Source organism: Molossus molossus, unplaced genomic scaffold (genome assembly GCF_014108415.1).
Source record: "Molossus molossus isolate mMolMol1 unplaced genomic scaffold, mMolMol1.p scaffold_m16_p_14, whole genome shotgun sequence".
Lineage (NCBI taxonomy): Eukaryota > Metazoa > Chordata > Mammalia > Chiroptera > Molossidae > Molossus > Molossus molossus.
Window position 1 is genome coordinate 32,094,253 of NW_023425349.1, and position 23,146 is coordinate 32,117,398.

Genomic DNA, 23,146 nt, shown 5'->3' on the forward strand with positions numbered 1-23,146 from the left:
ATTAAAGGGCTGAAGAGGCTAATGTGACATCTCTCCCAAGACCAGAACCTATGACATGAGTTGGCACTGCAGACAGGTGTGGGGTCTTACTCCCCACCCCTCTCCTGGACTGAGCACCTGCATGTCACTCAAGGACTGTCTGGCCCCTCGCTGCCCAAAATGTGGTCCCTGGACCAGCAGCTGGTGCGGAATGTAGGGTCTTGGGTCCCATCCCACACCTGCAGAGTTAGAATCTGTTTTAACAAGACCTCTAGGCGATTCATGTGCCCTGTGAGACACCATCTCTTCAGAAGGCTCTCAGGCCAGAACACGCCCACTTCTGCGCAAAGGTGGTTTCAAACTTCTTTGCATTTAGATTTTCACAGAGGATCACAAGGTCTCTGGATAAGTTTCTGAGCCACAAGTATCCACTCTGGACTTGTCTTTATGTCACTGAGTTGCATCACAAATGTTATTATAGGTCGATAGAAGACACTTAGAATCCCACCCCCATCTGTGTCTCGTGGAGTCGCTTATCTCTATGTGAACTGCTCCGGAGCTGTCTGGTTGTGCTTTTCCCAAGAAGCTTTTGGCTCAGGTCTGATTTCTGGGGCACAGAGGAAGCTGTTTCACTCGGGCTCGAGGGACGCTGTGAGCATGGCCTTTGGTCATGACTGGATCCCTCCCATGTCTGTGGACAGAGCCTGTCAGGTGCAGCATTGGTAGGTGAGGGGCAGCTCCTGTCCCAGCCCAGAGTGGAGGATGTAACAGCTTGACGGGCTAGATGACTAAGGGGCCACCGCGGTCCCATTTGTAAATCCAGAGGTGTGACTGCTCAGGAATGAGGGATACTCTTCCCGCCTGGGTGGACTTTGTATGCACACATGTGAGCAAGTCACTGGTGGGGTCAGGGAGCAGCGCGGTGCTTGGTGGGGCCCTGGCCTCTTACTTCAAAACCTATTCAAAATGCCCCACACAGCTTTTCTGGGCTCTCGGGAGCTCTGTGATGGGTCGTGGAGCCCTGGGGCACAGGGTCCTTAGCGAGGAACGTCTGTGAAGAGTAAAGTTGCCTAGACAAAATCATCACCGTTTCTCTCCACCCCTTGTATTCTCTGGTTCGGCACGTTTAACCTGGATGAGGAAACCTGGGCAAGGAACCTGGTTAGTGTTTTCAGTTCTTCAAAGGGAGAGGGGTGTGAGGTACCCCCAGAGGGCAGAGCTGGGCCCACCAAGGAGGAGACGCAGGGATTTAGGGTCCAGGTGAGTGATAAGAATTGCAGTTACACCTGAAAGTGCATAACGCACTTGCCCTCACTGGAAACTTGCAGGCAGAAGCTCAGTGCACAGGGGTGACACCCGAGGGCTTTGCCCGCAGTCACCTCCAGGGCCGCTGCCCTGCTGCGTCAGTCAGAGAGCAGGAGAAGGCCTGCGTCCTCTCCGTGATTCAGCCTGCGACACAGACGTGCTTCCCCCTTTCAACACGCTGTCCTGCTCTGCATTCATGAAGAGGCGCCTCTCAAAGGGGGCTCTGGTGGTCCCTGCAGCAGAGGCCCTTCTGGGCCAGCAGTTCCAGACCAGCCTTTATGGAAGTCAGCGCCTTCCCCCCTCAGCCAGACTCTGGCGGCTGCAGGCTTGGGAAGGCTCCATTGTCACTCCCCGTACTCGTGAAAACAGCTATTGCAGGGTGTGAAGTGGTCTTAGCTTGTCTTAGCTTCTTGGCAATGAAAGTCTTCCCTGCTCTCCGAAGTCTGTGGCCAGTGAGTGAGAAATGCCGCAAGCACTCACAAAGGCCCTGGGCCTGCCTTCTCTGTGTGCTCTCCCTCCAGCAAGCTGAGTGTGGCCTCAGCCAGAACCCACCCCACTCCGACCTGCCCAGCGGGTCCCGTCCACTTGCATGACCTTTGCTGATCCCAGCCCCTAGGACAGATGCAGGTCAGGTTTCCCCCACAGGTTCCAGCACCTGCCGTCCATCCACTGAGAGTGGTGTGGCTTCCATCACGCTGTTGGCCCCCTCCCACCGGCAGACACCTGCCTTGGGGCTGGCTGGACTCAGTTCCCAGCCTACTTTACTCACTCCCCGGGGGTCTTCACAGCAACTAATTGTGAGACTGGCAGGTGGGCCTAGAAATGGCTTTCCTGCTGACCCCCAGTCCCCAATGCAGCTCTGGCCCACACAGGGCTCTGTGGAGCCCCCTGCCCAGTGCGGGGCAGGAGGAGCAGTCTGGGCTGATTCCACATTGTCTCGGGGTGGCCCTTCTTGGTGTGGAGGGTCTGACCAGCCCTGGGTTTGTGGCCCAGATCATCAGATGGACAGGTAGAGCCTGCACTGGAGGCGGCCACACAGGGAGGGACTGAGATGCTGGGGGGGTAACCTGGAGGCCCAGGCTCGGGGTGGCACAGATACAGTGTCACCACATCTCTGAGTAGCCACTAGGAGGACAGGGATTGAACTTGTTCCCTCTGTTCCCTCGCCCGGAAATGTACCCGCTGCAGAGGGAGGGTCCTGGCGAGGCTTCGAGGGCACCGCATCAGGGAAGGGCTGCACTTACTGAGCACTTTCTCTGTGCATTGTCTCAGTTAGTCCTCATAGCGCCCCCTAGGAGACTAGCTTCCTCCTTCACAGATAAGGAAGCTGAGGTGCAAGAGAAGAAAGGACTTGCCCGGGGGCCATAGCTAGTCGGCCACAGAGCTGGGATTTGAACATGCAAAGTCCCACTCCAGAGCCCAAGCCTAAGCCAGTCGATGTCAGGGGTCCCTGCTGCTATCAAGATGCTGCATCAAATACAGGCAGAGCCCTTACTCTCCCAGAGCCATGGGACACGTCACGTGCCGTTCATCACCAATTCCCTGCACCCATTCCGTCTACAGCTGGTAGGATACGATACGAGGTGTGTGTTTCCACTTGGAATGGTTCTCGCTAAAGATTCTGTAGGAGCCCACGTTCTGGAGGTTTGGGCCTGCATGGGGGTAACTAGAACCATCCCACAGTTTGGTCATGTTCTCCCACCACTCAGCACATGGAAAGGCCCACACTGTGGCCTCCCACTCCCTCTTGTCCAGCTAGGGAAACAGGCCTGGAGAGGGGAAAGGAACCGCCGGAGACCTCGTAGCTGAGCCTGTCAGGCCAGACACAGAGAAGGGCTGGGCGTTTCCTTTTGATCCGGTGAGTCGCGTTAAAAACAGCATTCCTAATCACCTACAGTCACCTCTGAGAAGCAAATGATCTCAGAGTACTTGCTTGAGGAGCCAGGCGGAATGCTGGAAGGGCACCCTCGACATCATCTAGAGAAACAAAGTCATTTCGTTTTCGACTCACCAACTGAAGCTTTGTCTCTGTTAAAGCTACTTTTCAGGCAATGTCCTGGGTGCAGCCAGTAACAGGTTTGCTTCCCAGCAGACAGAAGAGAGACCTATGATTCAGTGCTGAGCAGTTATTTGGGATACTTGTGTATCTTCCCCACAGCTCTGTGGTGGGTTTCTCTGCCCTGGAAAACTCAGGACAGGGCCCTGCACATTGGGGGTCAGTGAGCCAGCAGGAGTCAGACAACCCCATGTGCACATGCAGAGCCACCCCTCACCAGCTGTGGGGTTCAGACAGTTTCTGCAATCTCCCTGAGTGTCAATTTCCCCATCTGTAAAATGGGGATAGTCGCAACCCTTGCCACACTGGATCTCTGTGATGATCAAGGGAAAAGATCTGAATGAAAACTTTATAAGCCCTGAAAGGTCACACGTGAGAGAATGGTTATTGGTGGTCAGGGAAGGCTCGCTGTATTAAATAAAATTTAATTTCATATTAAAACAGTACTACTGCATAAAGAGGTACTTAGAGGGCACAGAGGACCCATTTACAGAGCTCATGCCAAGTTATGCCTGGTGATGAGATGCAGAGGTGGTGTGGAAAGCAACATTTCTGTAGGAAATCCTAAATCTCAACTCCAGCAATAGTTCTAACCATGAGCCACCTGGGTCTTCCACTCTTTATCCACTGGTCCCGAGTATAACAGAGTCTTCTCTGCCCCCTCCCCATTCCAGCTGTGAAACAGTTATGGGTTAGGGAGTTTTCCCAGAGCATTTGTAGAAATCACCTGGAGGAAGCATTCAATGGATTTCTGGCTTCCACCCCCAGAGTTCCTGGTTCACTAGGTTCCAGGGATGAGGCATAACAATTTGAGATGCTAATAGATCCCAGGTGTTGCTGATGCTGCTGATTTAGGGACCTTACTTTCAGAACCTAGAACATACTCAGTACATACTGTGTTAGGTGCTGGGGTCAGGGTGGAGTTGGGGAGAGGAGGTCACAAGCTGGCTTGGCTGGTATCAACACCACCTCCTCCAGGAGGCCTTCCCCGACATGACCTGTCCCTTCCTCATCCTCATTCCAGGTTGGGCTGTGACCCCTCATGGCTCCTGCTACATCCTATATGGGTGTGCATTGGTTTGTTCTGGAATAGCCAGAGACACACTTGTCACTGTCAGCTGGGGGGATGGGGCGGGGCAGGACTCTAATGCTGTGTTATTCTCCCCTTAGCCAGTCACCCTCTTGATTTTTGACACCTTCCCAGCCTCATCAAGTTACTAAGTTAATTTAGTAACCTAAAAAAAGAAAAGAAGCTCTGGCCGGTTTGGCTCAGTGGTTAGAGTGCTGGCCCTCAGACTGAAGTACCTTCTGTTTGATTCCCGGTCAAGGACACGTACGTGGATTGCAGGTTCAATCCCCAGCCACGGTCGGGTTGTGTGAGAGGCAACCAATCACTGTGTCTCTCTCACATCAGTGTTTCTCTCTCTCTCCCCCTCCATCCTTTTCATGCTCTCTTAAAAAAAAAAAAAAAAAGGAATGGGAAAATGTCCTCAGGTGAGGATTAACAAAAAAAAAAAAGAAAAAGAAAAGTAAGGTCCCAGGTATGTCTATTTCCTAAACAACTGAATCATCTCTGAGCTAGCTCAGTTGGCTAATTTAAAATAATCCCGTTAAGTGAAGTGGGGGGGAATGAGGGCAGGACAAGATATTAACACTTAGCACCAGTTATGAAGCTGGCATGGGTTAATGCTAGGATGTGGGTGTGGTTTCATTGTCATTACACAGATGACAATACTCAGGTTCAGAGAGGGTGAGCAGCTTGCCCACAGTCACACAGCTAATGAACTCGGTCAGTCTGACTGCAAAGCCTTTCCTCTCTGCTTCTGTATTGACGTCTCAAGTGTGGAAAGGGGAGCTCTGAGCATTCCCTGTACCTGTGCTTATGTGAGGTGACTTGGGTTGTCGAGGTAGAAGCAGTTGTGCCCGCTCTGTGACTTGTCACTGTCACAGACCAACACAAGTGCTCCATAGCTGCTAGGGCTGACGTGTGCGTCAGGCCCTGCTCCAGGTCTGCTATTCCCACCGAGCCCTGTGACTCACCCTCTAGCACTCAGAATAAACAGGCTCAGCCTCTGCAGAAGGTTCCTCGGGGAATATAGACCTGCCACCCTCATCTGGTGCACCCAGGGGATACCACCACCTCCACCATTGGCCCCATAGTGCTCCCGTGATGCTTCCTGCCTCCCGCACAGCTTCCCAGAATGCCTTGGGCTGCCAAGGAAATTAACAATTGTGTTTGTACCAGGAGCTTTTTGCTGTGTACTAATGAGTAACAGTTGTAATTAATATTTAACACGTGTGAACAGCAGGTCTGCAGAGAAAGGGGGGTTTAAATGAGAGAGCTGGGATCACTTGTTTCCTTTGGCTAATATGTTACTGAGGGACAGGTTTTTCCAGTTGACTTTTCTGTTTGACTTATGAATGAATTCATTTAGTAACCCCCCCCAAAAAAAAGAAAGAAAAGAAAAACACTAGCATTTAATAGCTCTGATTCATCTGCTAATTATACTGACAGATAGAACTGTTCCTTTAAGTGCCTTTGTCTCCTTTGTGGGGAAAAAAACAAAGATTTGATAGAATGTCTTTACTTTTCCGTTTGGCAGATCAGTCAGCTTTATGTGGATAGAGATTTTTAAGCTCCACGAGGTCAGAGACTCTGCCTGCCTTGTTCGCACCTGGGTGCCCACCTAGATCAATGCCTGGCACACAATGAATACGCACTTAGTCGTTAAGTTACTGACTAATTCAGGTCTCGGGGAAACCAACCCCAAGTTCTCTCTAGGATGCTGAGATATGTACAGACTCATGCAGCCTGCTCACAGAGATGGTTTTCACATCATTCTCTTATGCTGTACACCTGTCTTCTCTCAAGAGGTTGAGGGGGCATTTTTGAGTAGCTGTTCACTGCTGTGGTTGTCGCCTCTGGTCTGAACTCCCAGGGAGAGAGTGTGTCCCTGCCTGTCTGAGGATGGCCACGCACCCAGATGCCACACTGGGGATGAGGAGACTGGTGTGCCAGTGGATGGCAGGCAGAGAGCCGTGCACCTGGCTTAGCCCCTCCTGTCTTCTGCCTCCCCTCGCTGCCATCTGTGGGGGGGGGGGGCAGCAGCAGAAACATATGAACAGATGGGCTGGGGCTGTGGGGCTCCTCGATGGAGAAACTTGTTTCCACAAATGCCCACCCTGCTCCCTGCAGGTCCTCCGAGGCTTGTGGATGGGAAAAGGCCCCTTTCTCCAGCCGTAGGATTCTAGTAGGTGTCTGGGTGCGTGCGGTGGAAGCGGCAGGGCCCACCGCATCGGTGGGGCAGGCTCTGCATCAGACAGGTGAGCCCGGCAGGCTGGCAGAGTGCACACGATGTCAAGAGCCAGGCGTCTGGATTTAAAGCTCCGTGTTGCCGCTGCTAGTGGGGTACCCTGGGCAGGTGCCTCTGTTCCCTCGTGTGTAAAACAGAGTGGCAGTGGGTGCGGGGAGGCAGGGGCACCGCGAGCACTCAGTGTTGCCGGCTCTTGGTATCACTGTTGTTGCTACTGTTGTTTTGTGCTGAACTCATTCGAGGCCTCTGGCATTCAAAAGACCTGAGTTCAAGTCCAAGTTTAAGTCAAGCCGTTGACTTGGGGCAAGTCAGTCCCTTTTCGAGCCCTCCGTTTCTCTTCTGTAAAATGAGTGACGACCGTCAGGATGGCTTGCTTCAGCAGGTAAAGGCCTCTGTGTTTGGGTCACTTAATCATTTTCATCAAGATTTTTCTTTACATTTTCTGTAGCCAAGCAGCAGCCTTTGGGACGGGGTCTTTGCACCAGACAGTGGTGTCCATGCTTCCTTTGGGGGTGCAGAACAAGAGAATGGCCCGAGCCAGGTCCCCGCTCCCCAGCCCAGGCTTGGCTCTGCTGGCAAGCACTGCGCTCTGGGAACCAGGGCGGCACCCTGGCAGCTGCCTCACAGCCTTCCCGATGGCCTGCTCTGTGGAGAGTCACCGCTGCCTCCCCTCACAATGAGGACCTCTGTTCTTGGGCACGGCCCACAAGATGTGGCAGCGTGGTGCCCTGGGGCCTGCATGTGTCTACGAGGCGAACACAGAGCCTCTTGTTGGTGATCCTGGAAATGCAAACCAAACATTTGCTGAGCCACATGTTGTCTCACAGCCTACCTGGGGGTGCTGCTGCCACTCACAGGCTGGGGGGTGGGGCGGTGAGGCCTGCTCTGAACTGGAGGGGGAGGGGCTTCACCTCTCTGGGCCCAGTTTCTCCATCTGCAGAATGGGAATTCTAACACTTGTCTTGCTGTGAGGAGCAGATGAGATGATATAGAGCACGTGTAGAAAGCTGAAGCAGCAGAGGACCGTGGTCCAGGAGCAGAGAGTGGACTGAAGTGTTTGTGCACTGTCGTGACGTTCATAGTGTTTCTGTGGACTCCAGATCTCACGCGGTCCGGCTCACCTCCCCACACCAATGCACGGGCTCCCTCCTTGCCCCCCTTGGGGGCTCACAACTGCCCCCTCTGTGCCTCTCCACTCCTGCCCTCCCCGCTGTTCCCCCCACACAAACACCACGTCCGGCCTGGCTGTCAGCAGTGTGGAGAAACTGACCCCAAGGACTGTGGAAGGGGTGGCCCCGGGCACTTTCATACTGTTGTCTGTGTCCTTGTGTTTTCAGAATAATGGCACATCCATGAACAAACACAGGCCTGGAACACTATCCAGGCACCTCCTGTCCGTCCATGTGGTTTACAAATATGGCCTGTATTCATTTCCACCTCGTCCGCAGAGCACCTAAGGAGGCCTCTTCCGCAGACTGAGAGCTCCTTACAATCGCTCTTGCGTAGTGTCTTCTTTTCACTCTAGTCCTCACGCCAGTGCCTCAAGGACTCTGCCCTGTGCTGGAGACCTCAGAGGGTCGGAGACTGCAGACCAGCCTGGAAGAAGCAGCCACTGAACTGGGAGCACATGGCAGGCCTGGCCTGGGGCCCCATTGTGCTTCCTTCCAATTCCCTTTGAACAGTCCCTGTTCTCATGGGCCACCATGCACACCCTTGGTCAGCCAGGAATACTGGAGGATGTTTGGCAGACTGTGGACTCTTCTCTACCTGCCCCTGCCTAGGGAAGGTCACTCCTAGGGCACCCCCAGGTGAAGGGAGGCTGCCCAGTTCCTAAGTCCCAAGGCTGGGGTTCAGGGCCTGCACCCCGGTGTGGCACCCTGCTCCTACCAGCTTGGGCAGGGTACTTGTCAAAGGCCCCGTTTATAAAAACAGGGACAGAGTGGCGCCGACCTCTTGAGTTTGCCGTGAGGGTCAGAGACCTCCGTGTCGGGCCCACATGCGCCTGCCCACACGTGGAAAGCACTCAGGAAGGTCGAGCCATTTTTCAAAAGTTTCAAAGTAATTTGAAGCTGGAGTTTCTTGGTTGATGAATGGAGGTTTCATGGCCCTGCTGACCTGGGTGGAGAGTCATTCACTCAGCAGATGTTGAGCACCCACCGTATACGCAGCAGGCACTGTTCTAGGCGTCGAGGGTTCGGCAGTGAACAAAACAGAGCACGTGCTGTCCGCTGGGGGCTCCAGCTCAGACAGGAATTCCAGAGGTGAGGGATGGGTGACTTCGGATGCACGGCCGTTTATCCTCCGAGCATGGGAGAGGAACTGTTCTGAGCATGGATGCAACTTTGAGGAGGAGGACCTCCTGGACTTCGGCCTTGTCATCACTGACCACCTCCACAATGCTTTATGCTCTGGGTATTGTCAGGCCTATTTTACAAAAGGGGTTTTAGCAGCTTGCCCCAAGTGACAGTGATTAATGGTGAGGCAGTATTGGAACCCAGGTCTTCCTGACCCCAAAGCCCACACCTTCTCATGATGCTGAGCCACTGCGGTTTTTCCGTCGGCCTGTTGCTGCATGCGGGGCATGGGGAGACAGAGGAGCCGAGGCCCCAGGCTCTGTGGGTTCTGAGAAGACACCTCCGTGCTGCACTGGAATAGAGGTGGGTGGGAACGGACAGTGGCAGAGAGGGGCTGCAGGGCGCAAAAGAGGAGAAGGAATTCCACCTGGGGGTCTAGTGCAAAACTTGCCCCAGGAGGGAGGCAGCTTTGGGGCTGAACTTGGAAGACTGGCTGGGACGTCTTCGGGCAGATAGTGAAGAAACTGGTTCTAGAGGGCAGCCAAGGCCTAGGGGCAGAAAAGGCAGGTGATGGATTTGGGGACTGGCCGTTCCTGTGACTGGGTCTTGGGCTGGGTGTGGAGCCCAGCGGGGTTTCATAGGAGAAAATGCCTCCAGGTGTAGTTGGCATCAAGTCACTGAGGCCCGTGAGCCCCAGGGCGAGGAGCTGCCCTCCATCTCAGGAACGGGAGCCAGCGGGGGCCAGCGGGGCCCATCGGCTGTCTGGGACCCATTCTCTGGCCAGCCCTGGACCGTAAGCAGGAAGGAGCTGGACCCCGAAGGAACGCATGTATTTCATCTAACACACATTTACTAAGTACCATCTCCATGCCGAGTGGTGCAGTAGTTTAGGGGCAGAGAAGACCGGAGAGGGAAAAGAGAAATTAAATGTATGCCGGGTGCTGCCCCCACAGGGGCTAAGAGGAGTACCGAGTGCTCCGAGCCACCGAGGGGAAGGTAGTTCTCAGCAGGTGGGGTCGGGGGCTTTGCCGTCCTAAGAAGCTTCTAGCTGCCCTACAGCTGGAGCAGGACAGTGGTCCCTGCAGGTCTAGAGGTGGGAGGCACGCCACGGAGACTGCATGATGAGGCACAGCCCCTGCCTGACGGCCCTGCCGGTGTCATCATGGGTAAGGAGGACCTGGAGTGGGGTAAGCCTGACCCTAGTGACCCACAGGCCTGGGCTCAAGCCTTAGGCCCCCCTCTTAGCTTTGAGAACCTGGAGGAGTTTTTCCCCACCTCCTCTGCGTCCCCAGTCCCTCACCCGTTACCTATAGGGCTGCAGGTTTCCTGTGAGAGTTCCAGCTAGGAGGGGTGCCTGGGACACCATCCTCCCTCATCATCAGTGACCCAACCTCAGGACCAACTGGTGTAAAATCTGTAATAATACAGCAGGTCCTGGAATAATGTCCTTTCATGCAACATCGTTTCATGACATCGTTGACGAAGTGCCATGGGAACTTAACTCTTGTTTATATGAATCAGCCTGTGGTGAAATTGGTTTTGTGATGTACCTCGTTTCCCATCATCGCAGTCGGAAGGGGACCAGTGCTGGAGGCTAATCTGGATTGAGGGGGGAATTGAAGGCCTCCTGGAATGTGGGGGGCACCTGAGCTGGGTCTTAAAGGATGAGATCTGTCATCAGACCAGAAGTTTTGGAAGGACATTTCGGGCATCACAGAGGGGACTTTTCACTTGCTTTTGAGAAAAAGGCTGGTGAAGCCTTTAACCGGGGCTCCTCTCCCACTGCCGTGGGGTCTGGTCCAGCCCATCTGGGTCTCCCCTCCCTCCTGCAAAACTCTGACTTCCACTTGTAATTGCCTATAGGTGGAATAATTAGGTCCTGTCATTCTAACGACTCTGCAAGGGTGGCATATTTTTTTCTCTAAATGCAGATATTCTTTTGAGGGCTGTGTCTTCCTTTATCTTTTGCAGAAAATCGCTAAATTAAAAGAATTGCCTTTTTAAATTGCAGATTAAAGAGGAACTTAATTAGAAGGAATGGAGGCGGTAGTGTTTAGAGCTTTTGTTCTTAAGGTTTTTTTTTCTTTTGCTCCCGAATCACTGCGCTTGGAGTTTGTATGTTTTTATTTTAGGTGAAATGATTTACCTAATTAAGCCTGTCATTCATCACCACCTGTTCTCTCTAAATGTATGGCTATATTATTAAGCTTGCAAGCAAATGTATAAATTAATTCAGCAGGGTATTACAGTGTTGACTGGGACGTTGTTAGGTTTTATCCAATTTATCTGGTAAGAAAACTGATATTTTCCCCCATTATAATGAAACAGCAGCTTATTGAGTTTCTTTAGTCTTTTGTTGAGCACTTGTTATGTTGCAGGTATGTGCTAAGCATGGGGCTGGGGTACAGATAGCCCCTGGCTTTGAGGGGCTCACGGGGAGCCAGACAGGGAAGCACGCAATTAGGATACCATAGGCTGAAGTCAAGGTTAGTCTGGGGAGGGGCTGAGGTCAGGGAAGGCTTCCTGGAAGAGGAGACCCCTGAAGAGCAAGTGGAACCAGTCAGGTGGAGAGGTTGGTCGAGCCGGTGAAGGGGCGTGTGGAGGTAATTCAGATGCAGACCAGCCTGGAAGGGGGTGTGGTGAGATCTGAGGCTGGACAGTTAGCCAGGTTGTTAGTGGATCTCAGAGCTTGGGTTTCTCCCCCAATCCATGTTCCATGCTCCGTGCCTCTCTGCTTGCCTTCTATGCCAGGAGGTGCGGAGTGGGAATTTATATTGGCAGAAATACTTAAGTTCTGATTTTAACCAGTGGTACCCCAGGTTGTCTGCGGTAAAAATGCCTTACAATTCACATGATCTCCCTCTCCTCCACCTGTGGCAAAACTAAGCCTAGACCCTCATCTCTCACCTAGACCTGCCCCACACCATGCCCCTTAGCTAGGGCCTCCTCTCCATTCCTGACAAGCAGAAAGTGGAGAAGCACCAGAGGGTCCCCTGCTCCCTGACCCCATCTCCTGCTGTGCCCAGATCTCCATCTCAATGGGCATCACACAGGGTTCTTCCCTGACTCACTGCAGTTAGTGTCAAGTCCAATTGTGGTCACCTCCTACATTCCTCCCTCATTGAGGGCTCTGGCCTCAGGCGCCTTCCCTAGCTGGTCTCCCTGCCTCCAGGGTTGCCCCAAACCCACCTTCCATCAGCAGTCAGGGAGGACTCGAAGGCCCAGTCTGAGAATGGGATTTCTTGATTCAACCCATCCGTAGCATCAAGTCCCAGCTCTTTCGAAAGGGGCTCTCTGGCCAGGCCCTTACTTGTCTCCTTGATCCAAGTGCTTGCACCTGCCCATGGCCAGGTAGGTGGCTCAGGTCAGAACCTGCCTCACCCCTTCCTCACCTCCACCCCCTGCCTCAAGAAGAACACATACCCCATTTGATTGGTTGCCATGAGGGCTGTTGTGGTCCAGCGGGAGCCCTGGTGCGAGAGCCAGGCTGCTGGGAAGCAGGGAGGGGCCGTGGTGAGGTGTGCCACGTCCCAGCTCTGGGCTTCGCCCTCTCACCACCTCTGAAAGTCCAGCTCACGAGGCAGATGGAAGAGGGCTTCTCACACACACAACCCTGGACTGGCTTCCTAGAAGGGCCTTGAGGTCATTGCTGTCTTACCTGTCCCTGCGGTCGGACACAGGACAGAACTGCAGCCAGAGAGGAGGGCAGGAGCCCAGCAGCCCTCGCTCTGCCCTGCTGTGAGCTGCCCCTCCTCTCGTCACGGGCTCTCGCGAAGCCTCGGGCTTCCTCCGGCTTCCCCTTCCTGGACGATGCCAGCCTCGTCCATACAGTGCGCAGGCCACAGGCCTGTCGTCTCCTCCTTTTCTCACACTCCACACTGAATCCAGGGACGGTCCTGCCGTCTGCCCGCAGAACGCAGCCGGCCTGTGGCCAGGGGCCAGCCCTGTCCCTTCCACGCACGGCTCCAAGGCCAGCCCCCACTGTAGCTCCCTCGCTGCCCTCCCTGTGCTCCCCCTCCATCTCTCTTTTTAAAATAAACTCTTTGAAAGAACAGTTTTAGGTTCTCAGCAGACTGGAGCGGGAAGCACAGAGAGTTCCCGCATACCCCGTGTCTTTCAGCACAGCAACCCTGTTATACAAAGTGCCAAGTTAAAACCTTCCCCGGCGGAACATCAGAACGGTTCTCCTTTTCCCTCAGAATAAAACCGAAGTCCCTCCCAAGGCCCACACAGCCCTGCTTCCTCCCACTCAGCTCCCCCAGCCCAGGCCCTGCAGTCGCCCCGGGCTGAGTTGTTTCTCCGACACCCAAGGCATGTTCCCACCCCAGGGCCCTTGAGCTTGCTCTTCCCTCTCTGGCAGGAATGTCCTTCCTTCTGGCAGATTCCACATGGCCCTCCTTCCTGTCCCTCAGGAATGTATTCAGATGTCACCCTCCGGCGCCTTCCCGCCCTGCTCGCGGCACTCACCACCAGCTGGCGGCCGCGGGTCTGACGCGCTCACTCGCTCGGGCTCCGCCAGCAGGGCCAGCTCTCTCCTGCTCACTTCCGCTTTCCCAGCCCTGAGTGTGCTTGGCCCGTGTGAATGGGTGTTTGGAAGGGACATAGGTGAAGGGATGGCCCGGGCCCGCTGTAGTCGGGGGTGAGCACACACGTGGGTGTCTGGCGGGAGCCTCCCTTCCTGCCCTTCTCCTTAACAGAGCGCGTTCGGCGGGATGGGAGTGCTTCACAAACCGGCAGATGCTCTTGTCTCCATCACAGAACAAGTTCCTTCCCATCCTCGTCCCTGTGAACAGCCGATCACCACGGGCCGGCTGGGTTTTCCCACCCTTCTGTGGATGAGGTTGATCGATGTGTGTTCGGCTGGGGTCAGAGAGTGGCTGCCACCTCTGTGCTTGCTGGTTGGAGGAGAGATGTGTCCATTGGCCAAAGACGTGTGTCCACTGGCCAACAGCTGTACATGGCTTTGGGAGCCTGGTAGCAAAGGGCCTGGCGATGGGTTCCCTCAGCTGATCACCACAGCAGCCTGGTGACAGGAAACGGCCTCAGAGAGGTTGAGTAACTTAGCAAAGTCCACAGCTAGCCAGGGCAGGCTTAGGGGAACTTGGGTCAGCTCAGTAGCTTACATGAGGGGAAGTACCATGTCCACATTGAGCAGACATGATAATAAAAGTAAGCTTGTAAAATAACACTGAGCACCGACTACACGCCAGGCTCCCTGGTGCGGCCCCTGTGTGCATCACCTGATTGAATCCTCACAGCAGCCCCACCGGGTGGATGCGGTCATTATCCCTGTTTCAGAGGAGGGAACTGAGGCCCAGAGAGAATTGCAGGGGGGGCTGGCTGGTCTCTAGGAATGCTTGCAGCAACGCCAGTTCCAGCTCAGTGTTTTCTGCACTTCGTGGGTTGTCTCCAGGGTCTCACCCTCAAGGCATCTTCCCCTAGCCCATGGTGGTGAGCGGTGCTCCAGCAGGCCCAGCGAGGGGTGAAAGTACGGAGGAGGGCCTGTTCCCTGTGACGGGCACTGCCCGGCCTCCCCTGGGGCTGGGGCCAGGACGGGGCTGGCTATGGAGGACCCACACGGGGCACTGAGTGAAGAGATGCAGACCCAGGGCATGCCACATGACCCTGACTGGACCTCGAGGGTGTCCCAGGGGAAGGGAGCCAGTGCGGCCCCAATTGGGATGGGACGACGGAGGAGGAGAAGAGCCGCTTGAAGGCAGGTTTTTAGCACAAAATGAGGAATGACTTCCATTCCTGAGAACTGTCCAGGGCACACCCCCCCTTGCTGGAGGTTGCAGGGTCTTCCTTTGGGGCCAAGGCTGAGCTCTGGCCTCTGCAGACTTAACCAGCCCCATTGAAAGTGCTGTCTGGCTTGAACAGCACCTCCGTGCCATGTCTGTCCGTTGCTTGGAGCTTTTCCTCCTGCAGATTGTGAAGTCCCAACGAGAAGTTTCCCTCGGCTCTTACCACTCTGCCACGTGGGGACGCCTCAGCTGAGCTCTGGGTAACTGTGCGCTCTCTGTCCCCACAGCCCAGTTCAACGGCAATGAGAAACGACAGTCACCCTCACCCTCCCGGGACCGGCGGCGCCAGCTTCGAGCTCCTGGAGGGGGCTTCAAGCCCATCAAACATGGGAGCCCCGAGTTCTGTGGGATCCTGGGAGAAAGAGTGGATCCTGCTGTCCCGCTGGAGAAGCAAATGTAAGTTCACAGGTTCAGAGCCCAACCTCGGCTCCCGGTTCGTACAGTCACCGCTCTTCCCTTTATTTTCTCTATCTCGTTTTAAAAAGTTGGCCCTGGCCAGTTTGCTCAGTGGTTAGAGCGTCGGCCTGCAGAACAAAGAGTCTCGGGTTCGATTCTGGTCAAGGGCACATACTTGGTTGCAGTTTGATCCCGGCCCTGGTCGGGGTCATGTGGGAGGTAACCAATTGATGTGTCTCACATCAGTGTTTCTCTCTCTCTCTCTCTCTCTCTCTCTCTCTCTCTCTCTCTCTCTCTCTTTTCTCCTCCTTCCCTCCCTTCCACTCTATCAAAAAAATCAATGGAAACATATCCTTGGGTGAGAATTTAAAAAAAAAATTCACAGACTGAAAAATGGTAGAGCTACAGGAGTCTTTTAGGCTATGCCCCACCCTGACCCGGGTACAGATGGGCAGGTTGGCTCGTGGAAGGTCAAGGCCACCATGGGGTCAGTGGCAGAACAGGGTCAGAACGTGCATCTCATCCCTAGCCACACGCACTGCCTCCCTTACTCTTGGTGACTGTCAGGAGGACACAGGTCACCTCTTCCTCTTAGTCCCAGTTTCTGTTTTCATCGTGCAGTGGATGAGTTTTCAGACAACTGAATGGACACCGGATCCTGTCCCCTAACTGTAAATTAGATTATTTTCTAGCTTGTGATGTTTTCGCCCACAGCTGTTGGGTATTAATTGGCAAGGCCTTGACACTTGATTTGGGTTTCCTCGGCCCCTTTTCCTCCTCGCTTCTCCCCACACCGCTGGCCAGGCCGGTTCCTGCCCTCCCCGTGACCACGGTGGTCATCTCCCTTCTCTGCTAGGGTCTTGCTCTACTCTGAAACCTTCGGTGGCTCCCCATCACCTCCCAGGTGAAGCCCCACTTGCCGAGCCTGCCACTCACTCTGTGAAACTGCTTTTTTGTTTTCTCACCATCCCATATACCTGAACTAGACAGCTTCTCTAGGAACATGATAAAGCAGGTCCTGGATCTTGTGCTGGCACCTTCAGGTGCATCATTCTCTTAACAACAAGTGTGATACATGGGTTATCATCCCCATTGCACAGGTGAGAAAATCAGGACTCCAAAAGGAGCAGGGCCTTGGCCAGGCTCTCAGGGTTCCAGTGCAGAGGCAGGATTGGAACTCCAGCCCCGTGGCTCTCCCCTCACTTCCCTCTCCTTGGGTACACTCTTGCCCCCCACCCTTAGCGCACGCCTGGCACAGAGCAGCACTCAGCCCACCAGGAGATTCGCTGACACCAAGCTGGTTCCTCGTGAGACCGGCTTGTGTGGATCACGAACTATATCAGTCTCCCCCTGGGGATTCTGGCCGCGGCGTGGCCCACAGTGCATCCCTCGCAGGAAATGCTGGCCCGGTGAGCAGGATGCAGGGTTTTCCGATGATGTCATGTGCTCGTGTGCCTTTTTTAAGCAGATGCTATCCTCTCGGGAAGCTGCGGCCTGCTCTGTGCCTGCCCTCGCCTGCTGTACGGAGCACGGGCGGGGGCAGCGCTCGGGGCATTGTGTTCGTTTCTCACAGCCACGCGGATTGGGTGGCAGGGTTTGCTTATGTCTGATCAGCTTGTACATTTTAATCAGTAAACACGCTGTGATCCAGAGATGCCAGCAGCTGCTCCGCATGCATCCTGACCCGGTGTGCTTGGGTCAGCAGCCAGCCTACCATCTTCCCACCCCGGCAGAGCTTGTCAAGCGGGGGCCCTCAGAGGTGGTTCTGCTCACTTTCCATTCCCGTTCCCGCGGGACGAGGCCCTTGGCCAAGTCCCGAGTCACAGCTGGCCTTCCCTCCCGTCAGCTGTTCTTCCCAGGATTATCCTGGCCTGCCGAAGGCCCTGACTCATCACCAAGAGGTGTGCTCAGGTGAAATCCCACTTCCAGCACACCCCATTGACCCAGACAGAGAGGATCACCTAATCCCCCACCTGGCTGATGAGGCCTCAGGGTCTAGGAGGCACCTCCAAGTCCCAGCCTCTCCTCCACCCTAGCAAAGGGGAGAGGGTGGGTGGCGGCTGACACACAGAGCTGTGTCTTACAGGGCTGTGGAGTATGGGCACCCATACCACTTGCTCAGGGTACACTCTGTCCCCCCACCCCCCCTCCCAGAGGCAGCCCACAGCCCCCTCTGTCCTGCATTATGATTGCCATCAGCATAGAAACATGTTCTAGTCATGAACTTTTTATTATTATTTTTTTTCATCCTCACCCGGGGACATTTTTTGATATTTTGTTCAGATAGAGTGGGAGGGAGAGAGAGAGAGAGAAACATTGACGTGAAAGGGACACATCGAGTGGTTGCCACCCATACAACCCAACCAGGGCCGGGGACAAACTGCAACTGAGGTACGTGTCCTTAGCAGGAACTGAACCCAGGTCTCTCAGGACTGCAGGCCGATGCTCTAACCGCTGAGCCAAACCGGCCAGAGCTAGTCATGAACTTTTTAAAAAACAAACTTCTTAGAAGTGAATAAATAAAAATCTTGATCCTCCTCTAGCCCCTGTCCCTGTTGGGAACCTAAGTTCCGTGAAGGCGGGGACTTGTTTGGGTCACCACTGTTTCCCCAGTGCGCAGGACGGCACCTGGCACATAGTAGGTGCTCAGTAAAGATCTGTCTAATGGATGGATGAAGTCCCCCCAGAGCTACCACACTCTCTCCCTTCATCACCTTCCCTCTCTCACTCACCAGTCTGCTCCCCTGTCCCCCCCCCCGGGGCACCGGGTGACCTCCTCCTCTGTCCTCTGTGGCAGTCGGCACAGTAGACGCTCCCTCCTTCGCAGACATTCTGCTCTGGGTTTTTCTCCTGCCTCCCTGGCGGCTGGCTCCTCACCTCTGCTTGACCTGAGGATGAACTGTCCGGGGCTCAGTTTCCAACCACGTGCTCTCCTGGGTCATCTCCTCGGGATCCTGGCAGTGGTCCACAGCACATCCCCAGCCCACACTTCTCCCAGAACGCCCGACGCCTACATCCAGCTGCCTTCTTGGCATCTCCACTTGGCTGATGAATGGGCATCTCAAATGTAATGTATTCAGGTCTGGGCTCCTCGTCTTCTGGACACTCGCTCCTCCCCCAGTTTCCCCACATCTACCTTGTTGCTCAAGCCACAGACCTGGAGACATCTTCAGGCCTTTTTTTTTTTTTTGCCTTATATCAACGTCTGATGCATTAGTAAGTTCTGCCAATTATCCATCCAAAGTAGAGCCTGAGTCTGTTTGTTCCTCCCATCTCTGCGGCCACCTCCCATCTGGACCACTGCAGAAGCCTTCTGACTGGCGTCTGCTTCACTTCCCCTCTGGCCCCTCCTCTGGACGGCCTGGTTGGCCTTTTGTAAGATCATCCAGAGCAGTGACAGCCTCGGTCCAGAACTCTCATTTTTCCTAGAATGAAATCACACTTCTTCCCGTGGCCCCCAAGGCCTCGGGGAACCTGGGCCACGCCTCCCGCTCCGCCCTCACCCAGTACCACTCCCCAGGCTCCCGGAGCACCCTGAGCTCATTCCTGCTTCAGGACCTTTGCACTTCCTGGTTCCTCTGCAGAGAGCATGTTTTCTTCGGCTCTTTACATGATTGGCTCCTTCTCACGACTCAGAGTCTCAGGTCATATGTCATCTTCTTGGAAGTCTCCTTCATTCTAAAGTAGGCTTCCCCCACCCCACACCCCGAGGTCACTGCCTTTATCAAAAACCCTGTATTCCTACATAGCGTGTGTCACTATCTGAAATCGTTTTCTGAATCTGTTTGTTGATTCTCCATCTGCCTGTATCAGCCCCATGAGATCAAGGATGGAGTAAGTGGTGAGTAAATATTGGATGAGCTAATGGGTATTGGATGGGCTGGATGACGATGGTTGAATCTTAATCCATGAGGTTCTGACCTGATGGGCCAGCTCCGCTGAGTCCAACACATACCCAAGGTGTCCTCCTGCCTGGTTCTCCTTTGGTCCAGGCAGAGCCGGCTCAGGGCCCGCAGTTGGCCCCCAGCCCCCACAAGACCACCGGGCCCATGTTGTCTCCTGGCCAGTGGCTTCCCCTCAGTGTCCTTTGGCCCTTCCCTCCAAAACTCTGCCTGGGTCTCCTTTGATCCTCCACCGAATTTCCTGCCTTTCTCTCTACTCAGAGCATCTGGAACAGCCCAGGAGGGAACCAGCATTTATCCTGTTTACCCCCAGGGATTGCCCTTAACCAGGACCCAGAGCTCCCTGGGAGGCCCGACTGCCACCACCTGCCTTGGAGCCTGCTGGCTCCTATGTTCCGGGTGGGCAGACAGCAGGCAGCACTTCCCTGAAGACCACTTCCAGGCCTGTCCCTGAGGACGCCTCTGCTTCGAATGTATGGGACTTGTTTTCCTAATGATACAGTGTTTTTCGTCAGCTCACCCGGGGTGTGTGACACAGGTGCAGTTTCCCAGAAAACAACCTTACCCGTCTGTTAACTCCTGTTTCTGAAGTCAGCACAGTCCTGGTCTGTTTCTCCCGGGTCCAGGCCTGTGTCCTTTCTGAAGCGTGCCTGAGCCTTCTGCCTCTGGACGCGTTTTCGTTGTCAGCCCCTGCGGCACCCAGGCAGGTTCAGAAAGGAAGGCGGGTCTGCACGCGCCCCTGCTTTTTCCGCTGGCCTGTCTCCCTCCAGGTGCCCAGCCCAGGGCTGACCTGTGGGTGATCAGAGACACGGTCATATGCTCCTTGGACAGGAGCACTCACTCCTGCTCTCCAGTCCTCGCTTCCCTAAAGCTGGTTGGGGTTTCTTGTGTTTATAGTTGTATCATCATCCCGGCTGCGACCGGGAGCACCAGCCGGTGAAGGCAGGAACTGTGAGTGTGAGGGCAGAGTGTTCTCTGAGAGAATGTCTGCAGCGGACTCGCAGGGCTGCTGGAAGGCTCTCAGGGCAGGACCAGGGGGCAGCATCTCGCTCACACCTGGGACTTTAAATGCAGCCTACATGCCCGGCCGGTGTGGCTCAGTGATTGAGCGTCGCCCATGCACCAAGAGGTCGCTGGTTCGATTCCCGATCAGGGCACGTGCCCAGGTTGTGGGCCAAATCCCCAGTGGGGGCATGCAGGAGGCGGCCCGTCGATGTTCTCTCTCATCGATGTTTTTATCTCTCTCTCCTTTCCTCTCTCTCTAATAAAAAATTAATAAAGGGAAAAATTTAAATGCAGCCTACAGGGCAGGCAGCAGCCTGAAATGTGATGGTTGGGGAAGTTACCCATGGCCGTCTGAAGTCAGCCTCGTTCTGCTGATGCTTATGGCTGCCTTTCATTGAACCTCACCCCATCCCAGGCTCTGCTTAAGCCCTTTTATCATCACCCCATTTAATCTTCAGCCCCAAAACAGGGGTAGAGGGATCCTAACTTGATAGAGAAGCAAGGTTCAGCCCGGTTAGGCCGCTTGCCCCAGACCACCTGGCTGGACAGTGACTGGCCATATGTGCCCCTGCGGCCAGTGCGTGCCCCAGCCTGTCCAGCACCTCTGGTTCTCTACCTGACCCCGTCTCTCAGCACCTGCCTCTGGCCCTGCTCCTCAGAGACTGAAATGTGTTCTCAGCATACCCACTAACTGGCGTTGTGGGACCTGCACTCCTCCGCTGAAGTTTACCTGCAACCTTTCCATTCTCAGCAGTCTCTCTCTTTTATTTTCCTCAACCGAGGACATTTTTCCATTTTTTGTTCAGATAGAGTGGGAGGGAAAGAGAGAGAGAAACATTGACATGAAAGGGACACATCGAGTGGCTGCCACCCCCACGACCAACCAGGGCCGGGGCAAACCGCAACCGAGGTACACGCCCTTCGCGGGAACCGAACCAGGGTCTCTCTGGACCGCAGGCTGACGCTCTAACCGCTGAGCCAAACCGGCCAGGGCTCAGCAGTCACTCTTCTCCTTCTCCTGCAGTCGGGGGTCGTAGGCCATTAGCCACTGCTCCCCTCCTGAGCCTACCGCACCTCCTGATTCTGTCCGGGAGCCATGGTGCTGGGGTTCCCATGTGCCCTGTCGAGGCCGATTCCCTCGGCAGGAGCACAGTGGCTGCCACCCTCCCAAGACATGAACACTTGTTTTGCAGGTGTCAAAGTCAACACATGTCCCTCCGTCGGCACCTTCTCTCGGCTTCAGTGTCACGCAGAGGAAGAAAGCCAGACCCCTCACACTGCACACAAGGCCACAGGCCCGGCCCGGCCTCATGCGCTCAGGCCTCACTGCCAACCCCCCCCCCCCCCCAGCCACTCCCGCTCAGACCTCCTTGCTGTTTCCAAGTCACAGCAGGCACTCCGCCTCGGGCCTCTGCCTTTGCTGCCCTCGCCTCTGCCAGAATGCACTTTTCCAGCTGCTGCCCTGCAGGCTTCCTCCGTCACCCCCTTCAGGTCCCCGCCGAAATGTCACTCCCTCCGAAGGCTTCCTGGCCGCTGCTTAAAATAGCAGCCCTTGCTGTGAGCTCCAGACCACGCAGCCTGCTCCGTCTCCTCCACAGCACCTGCAGGAGAACGTCAGCTTCCAGGGAGCGGACCGCGGGTTGTTCACATTCTCTCCCCAGGACCCGCAGCAGCAGGCACTCGGTCAGCATGTACTGAGCGGCTGGACGTGCGCACACGCCTGCTTCGTCCGAGGAGGCCGGGAGTGACGGCTGCCTCCAGGGGCTGAGCCTGCTCGGGGAGGAGCAGATTCCAGGGTGTCCCCTGTGGGAGTCCCGTCTAGGGTTCTGACCCTCTCTCTCCTCCCCAGATGGTATCATGGAGCCATCACCAGAGGGGACGCCGAGAACCTGCTGCGACTCTGCAAGGAGTGCAGCTACCTTGTGCGGAACAGCCAGACCAGCAAGCACGACTACTCGCTGTCCCTGAAGTGAGTACGGCCGGCCGCGCCGAGCCTCCTCCAGCCCCACGCAGAAAGACCCCCTGCCCCCCCCCCACCCCGGGAAACTTGCCAGCAGGAGCCACTTCAAGCCTGGGTTTTTCAATTTGATCTCACTCCCCAGGGATACAGAGAGTCTTTATGTTCTGTGTCTGCCTCCCCAGAAGAGGAGGGTATTAGCATTAAATAGCCAAGCAGAGCTTCCCCATCTGCTGTGAGCCAGGGGCCGTATGAAGCTCTAGGATACTAGTCTCTCAGACCTCACGACGACTGTCTGTGAAAAACACATGTCCCCATTTTGCAGGTAAGAAAGCTGAGGCATAGAGAGGGGACATGGCTGTCCTGAAGGGTGGGGCCTGGACTCGGCGGTTTGCCCTTCAGTACGGCCCGCTGCTGGGAGAAGGACCCTTCATGTGCTTAGGTTGCTGTTTGGACAAGTCTGATCTCGCATTTCACAGAGGCTGTGAGTCCTGCTGGTGGTGGCCTGTGGCTTTGTGAGCTGTCAGGTCTTTCTGACCCACGAGGCATTGCTGTCAGGTTAGGCAGCCCCAAAATAAGAAGACTTTTGAGTGATTCTTCAGTCAGTGCTATCATTTGATGGGACCCAACAGATTGTCTAAAACTCGTTTTACAGATAGGAAAACTGAGGCCCACAGAGAAGAGGCACTGCCCAAGGACACATAGAGAGTTAGTGACAGAATGAGGTACAAAAACACAGGCCCTCCATCCAGCACAGACCACCGGGAACAGTGAGGGCCTCTCTGCTTCCTTTCTGCGCTGTTCACCCGCCTAGAGGCCGCGTGGTGAAGAGGGCCTGCAGGGATGGGATTGTCAGCAGGCCCGTGTGCGGACAGCAGGGTCAGTGCAACCAAGGAAGGGGAGACCGGTCCGCACTCCCAGGACCGACCCCCCCGGGTCTGCTGCGCCCTGCCCTGTGAGGGACAGTCACACTGCAGAGCGTTTGGGTGGGAGACAGAGGCACTCACTGGAAGGCCACCTGGAGAAGGCGAGGTGTGTGGAGACATGGTAGAACCACAGATCTTTCAGGGACCATCAGGGCAGAAGGTGCAGGCGTGGTTGGGGTCCCCAGATGGGGGAGGTGTGGGCTGGCAG

General features: G+C 55.2%; 1 protein-coding gene across 1 annotated transcript in view; it reads left to right on the forward strand.

The window, feature by feature from the left end:
- The window catches only part of SHB (SH2 domain containing adaptor protein B), a 125,436-nt gene that overhangs the window by 79,867 nt on the left and 22,423 nt on the right, over positions 1-23,146 (forward strand). Inside the window, exons 4-5 of the mRNA XM_036261229.1 lie at positions 14,980-15,148; positions 21,905-22,024. Of these exons, the coding sequence (XP_036117122.1) occupies positions 14,980-15,148; positions 21,905-22,024 (289 nt within the window). The remainder of the gene's footprint in view (positions 1-14,979; positions 15,149-21,904; positions 22,025-23,146) is intronic.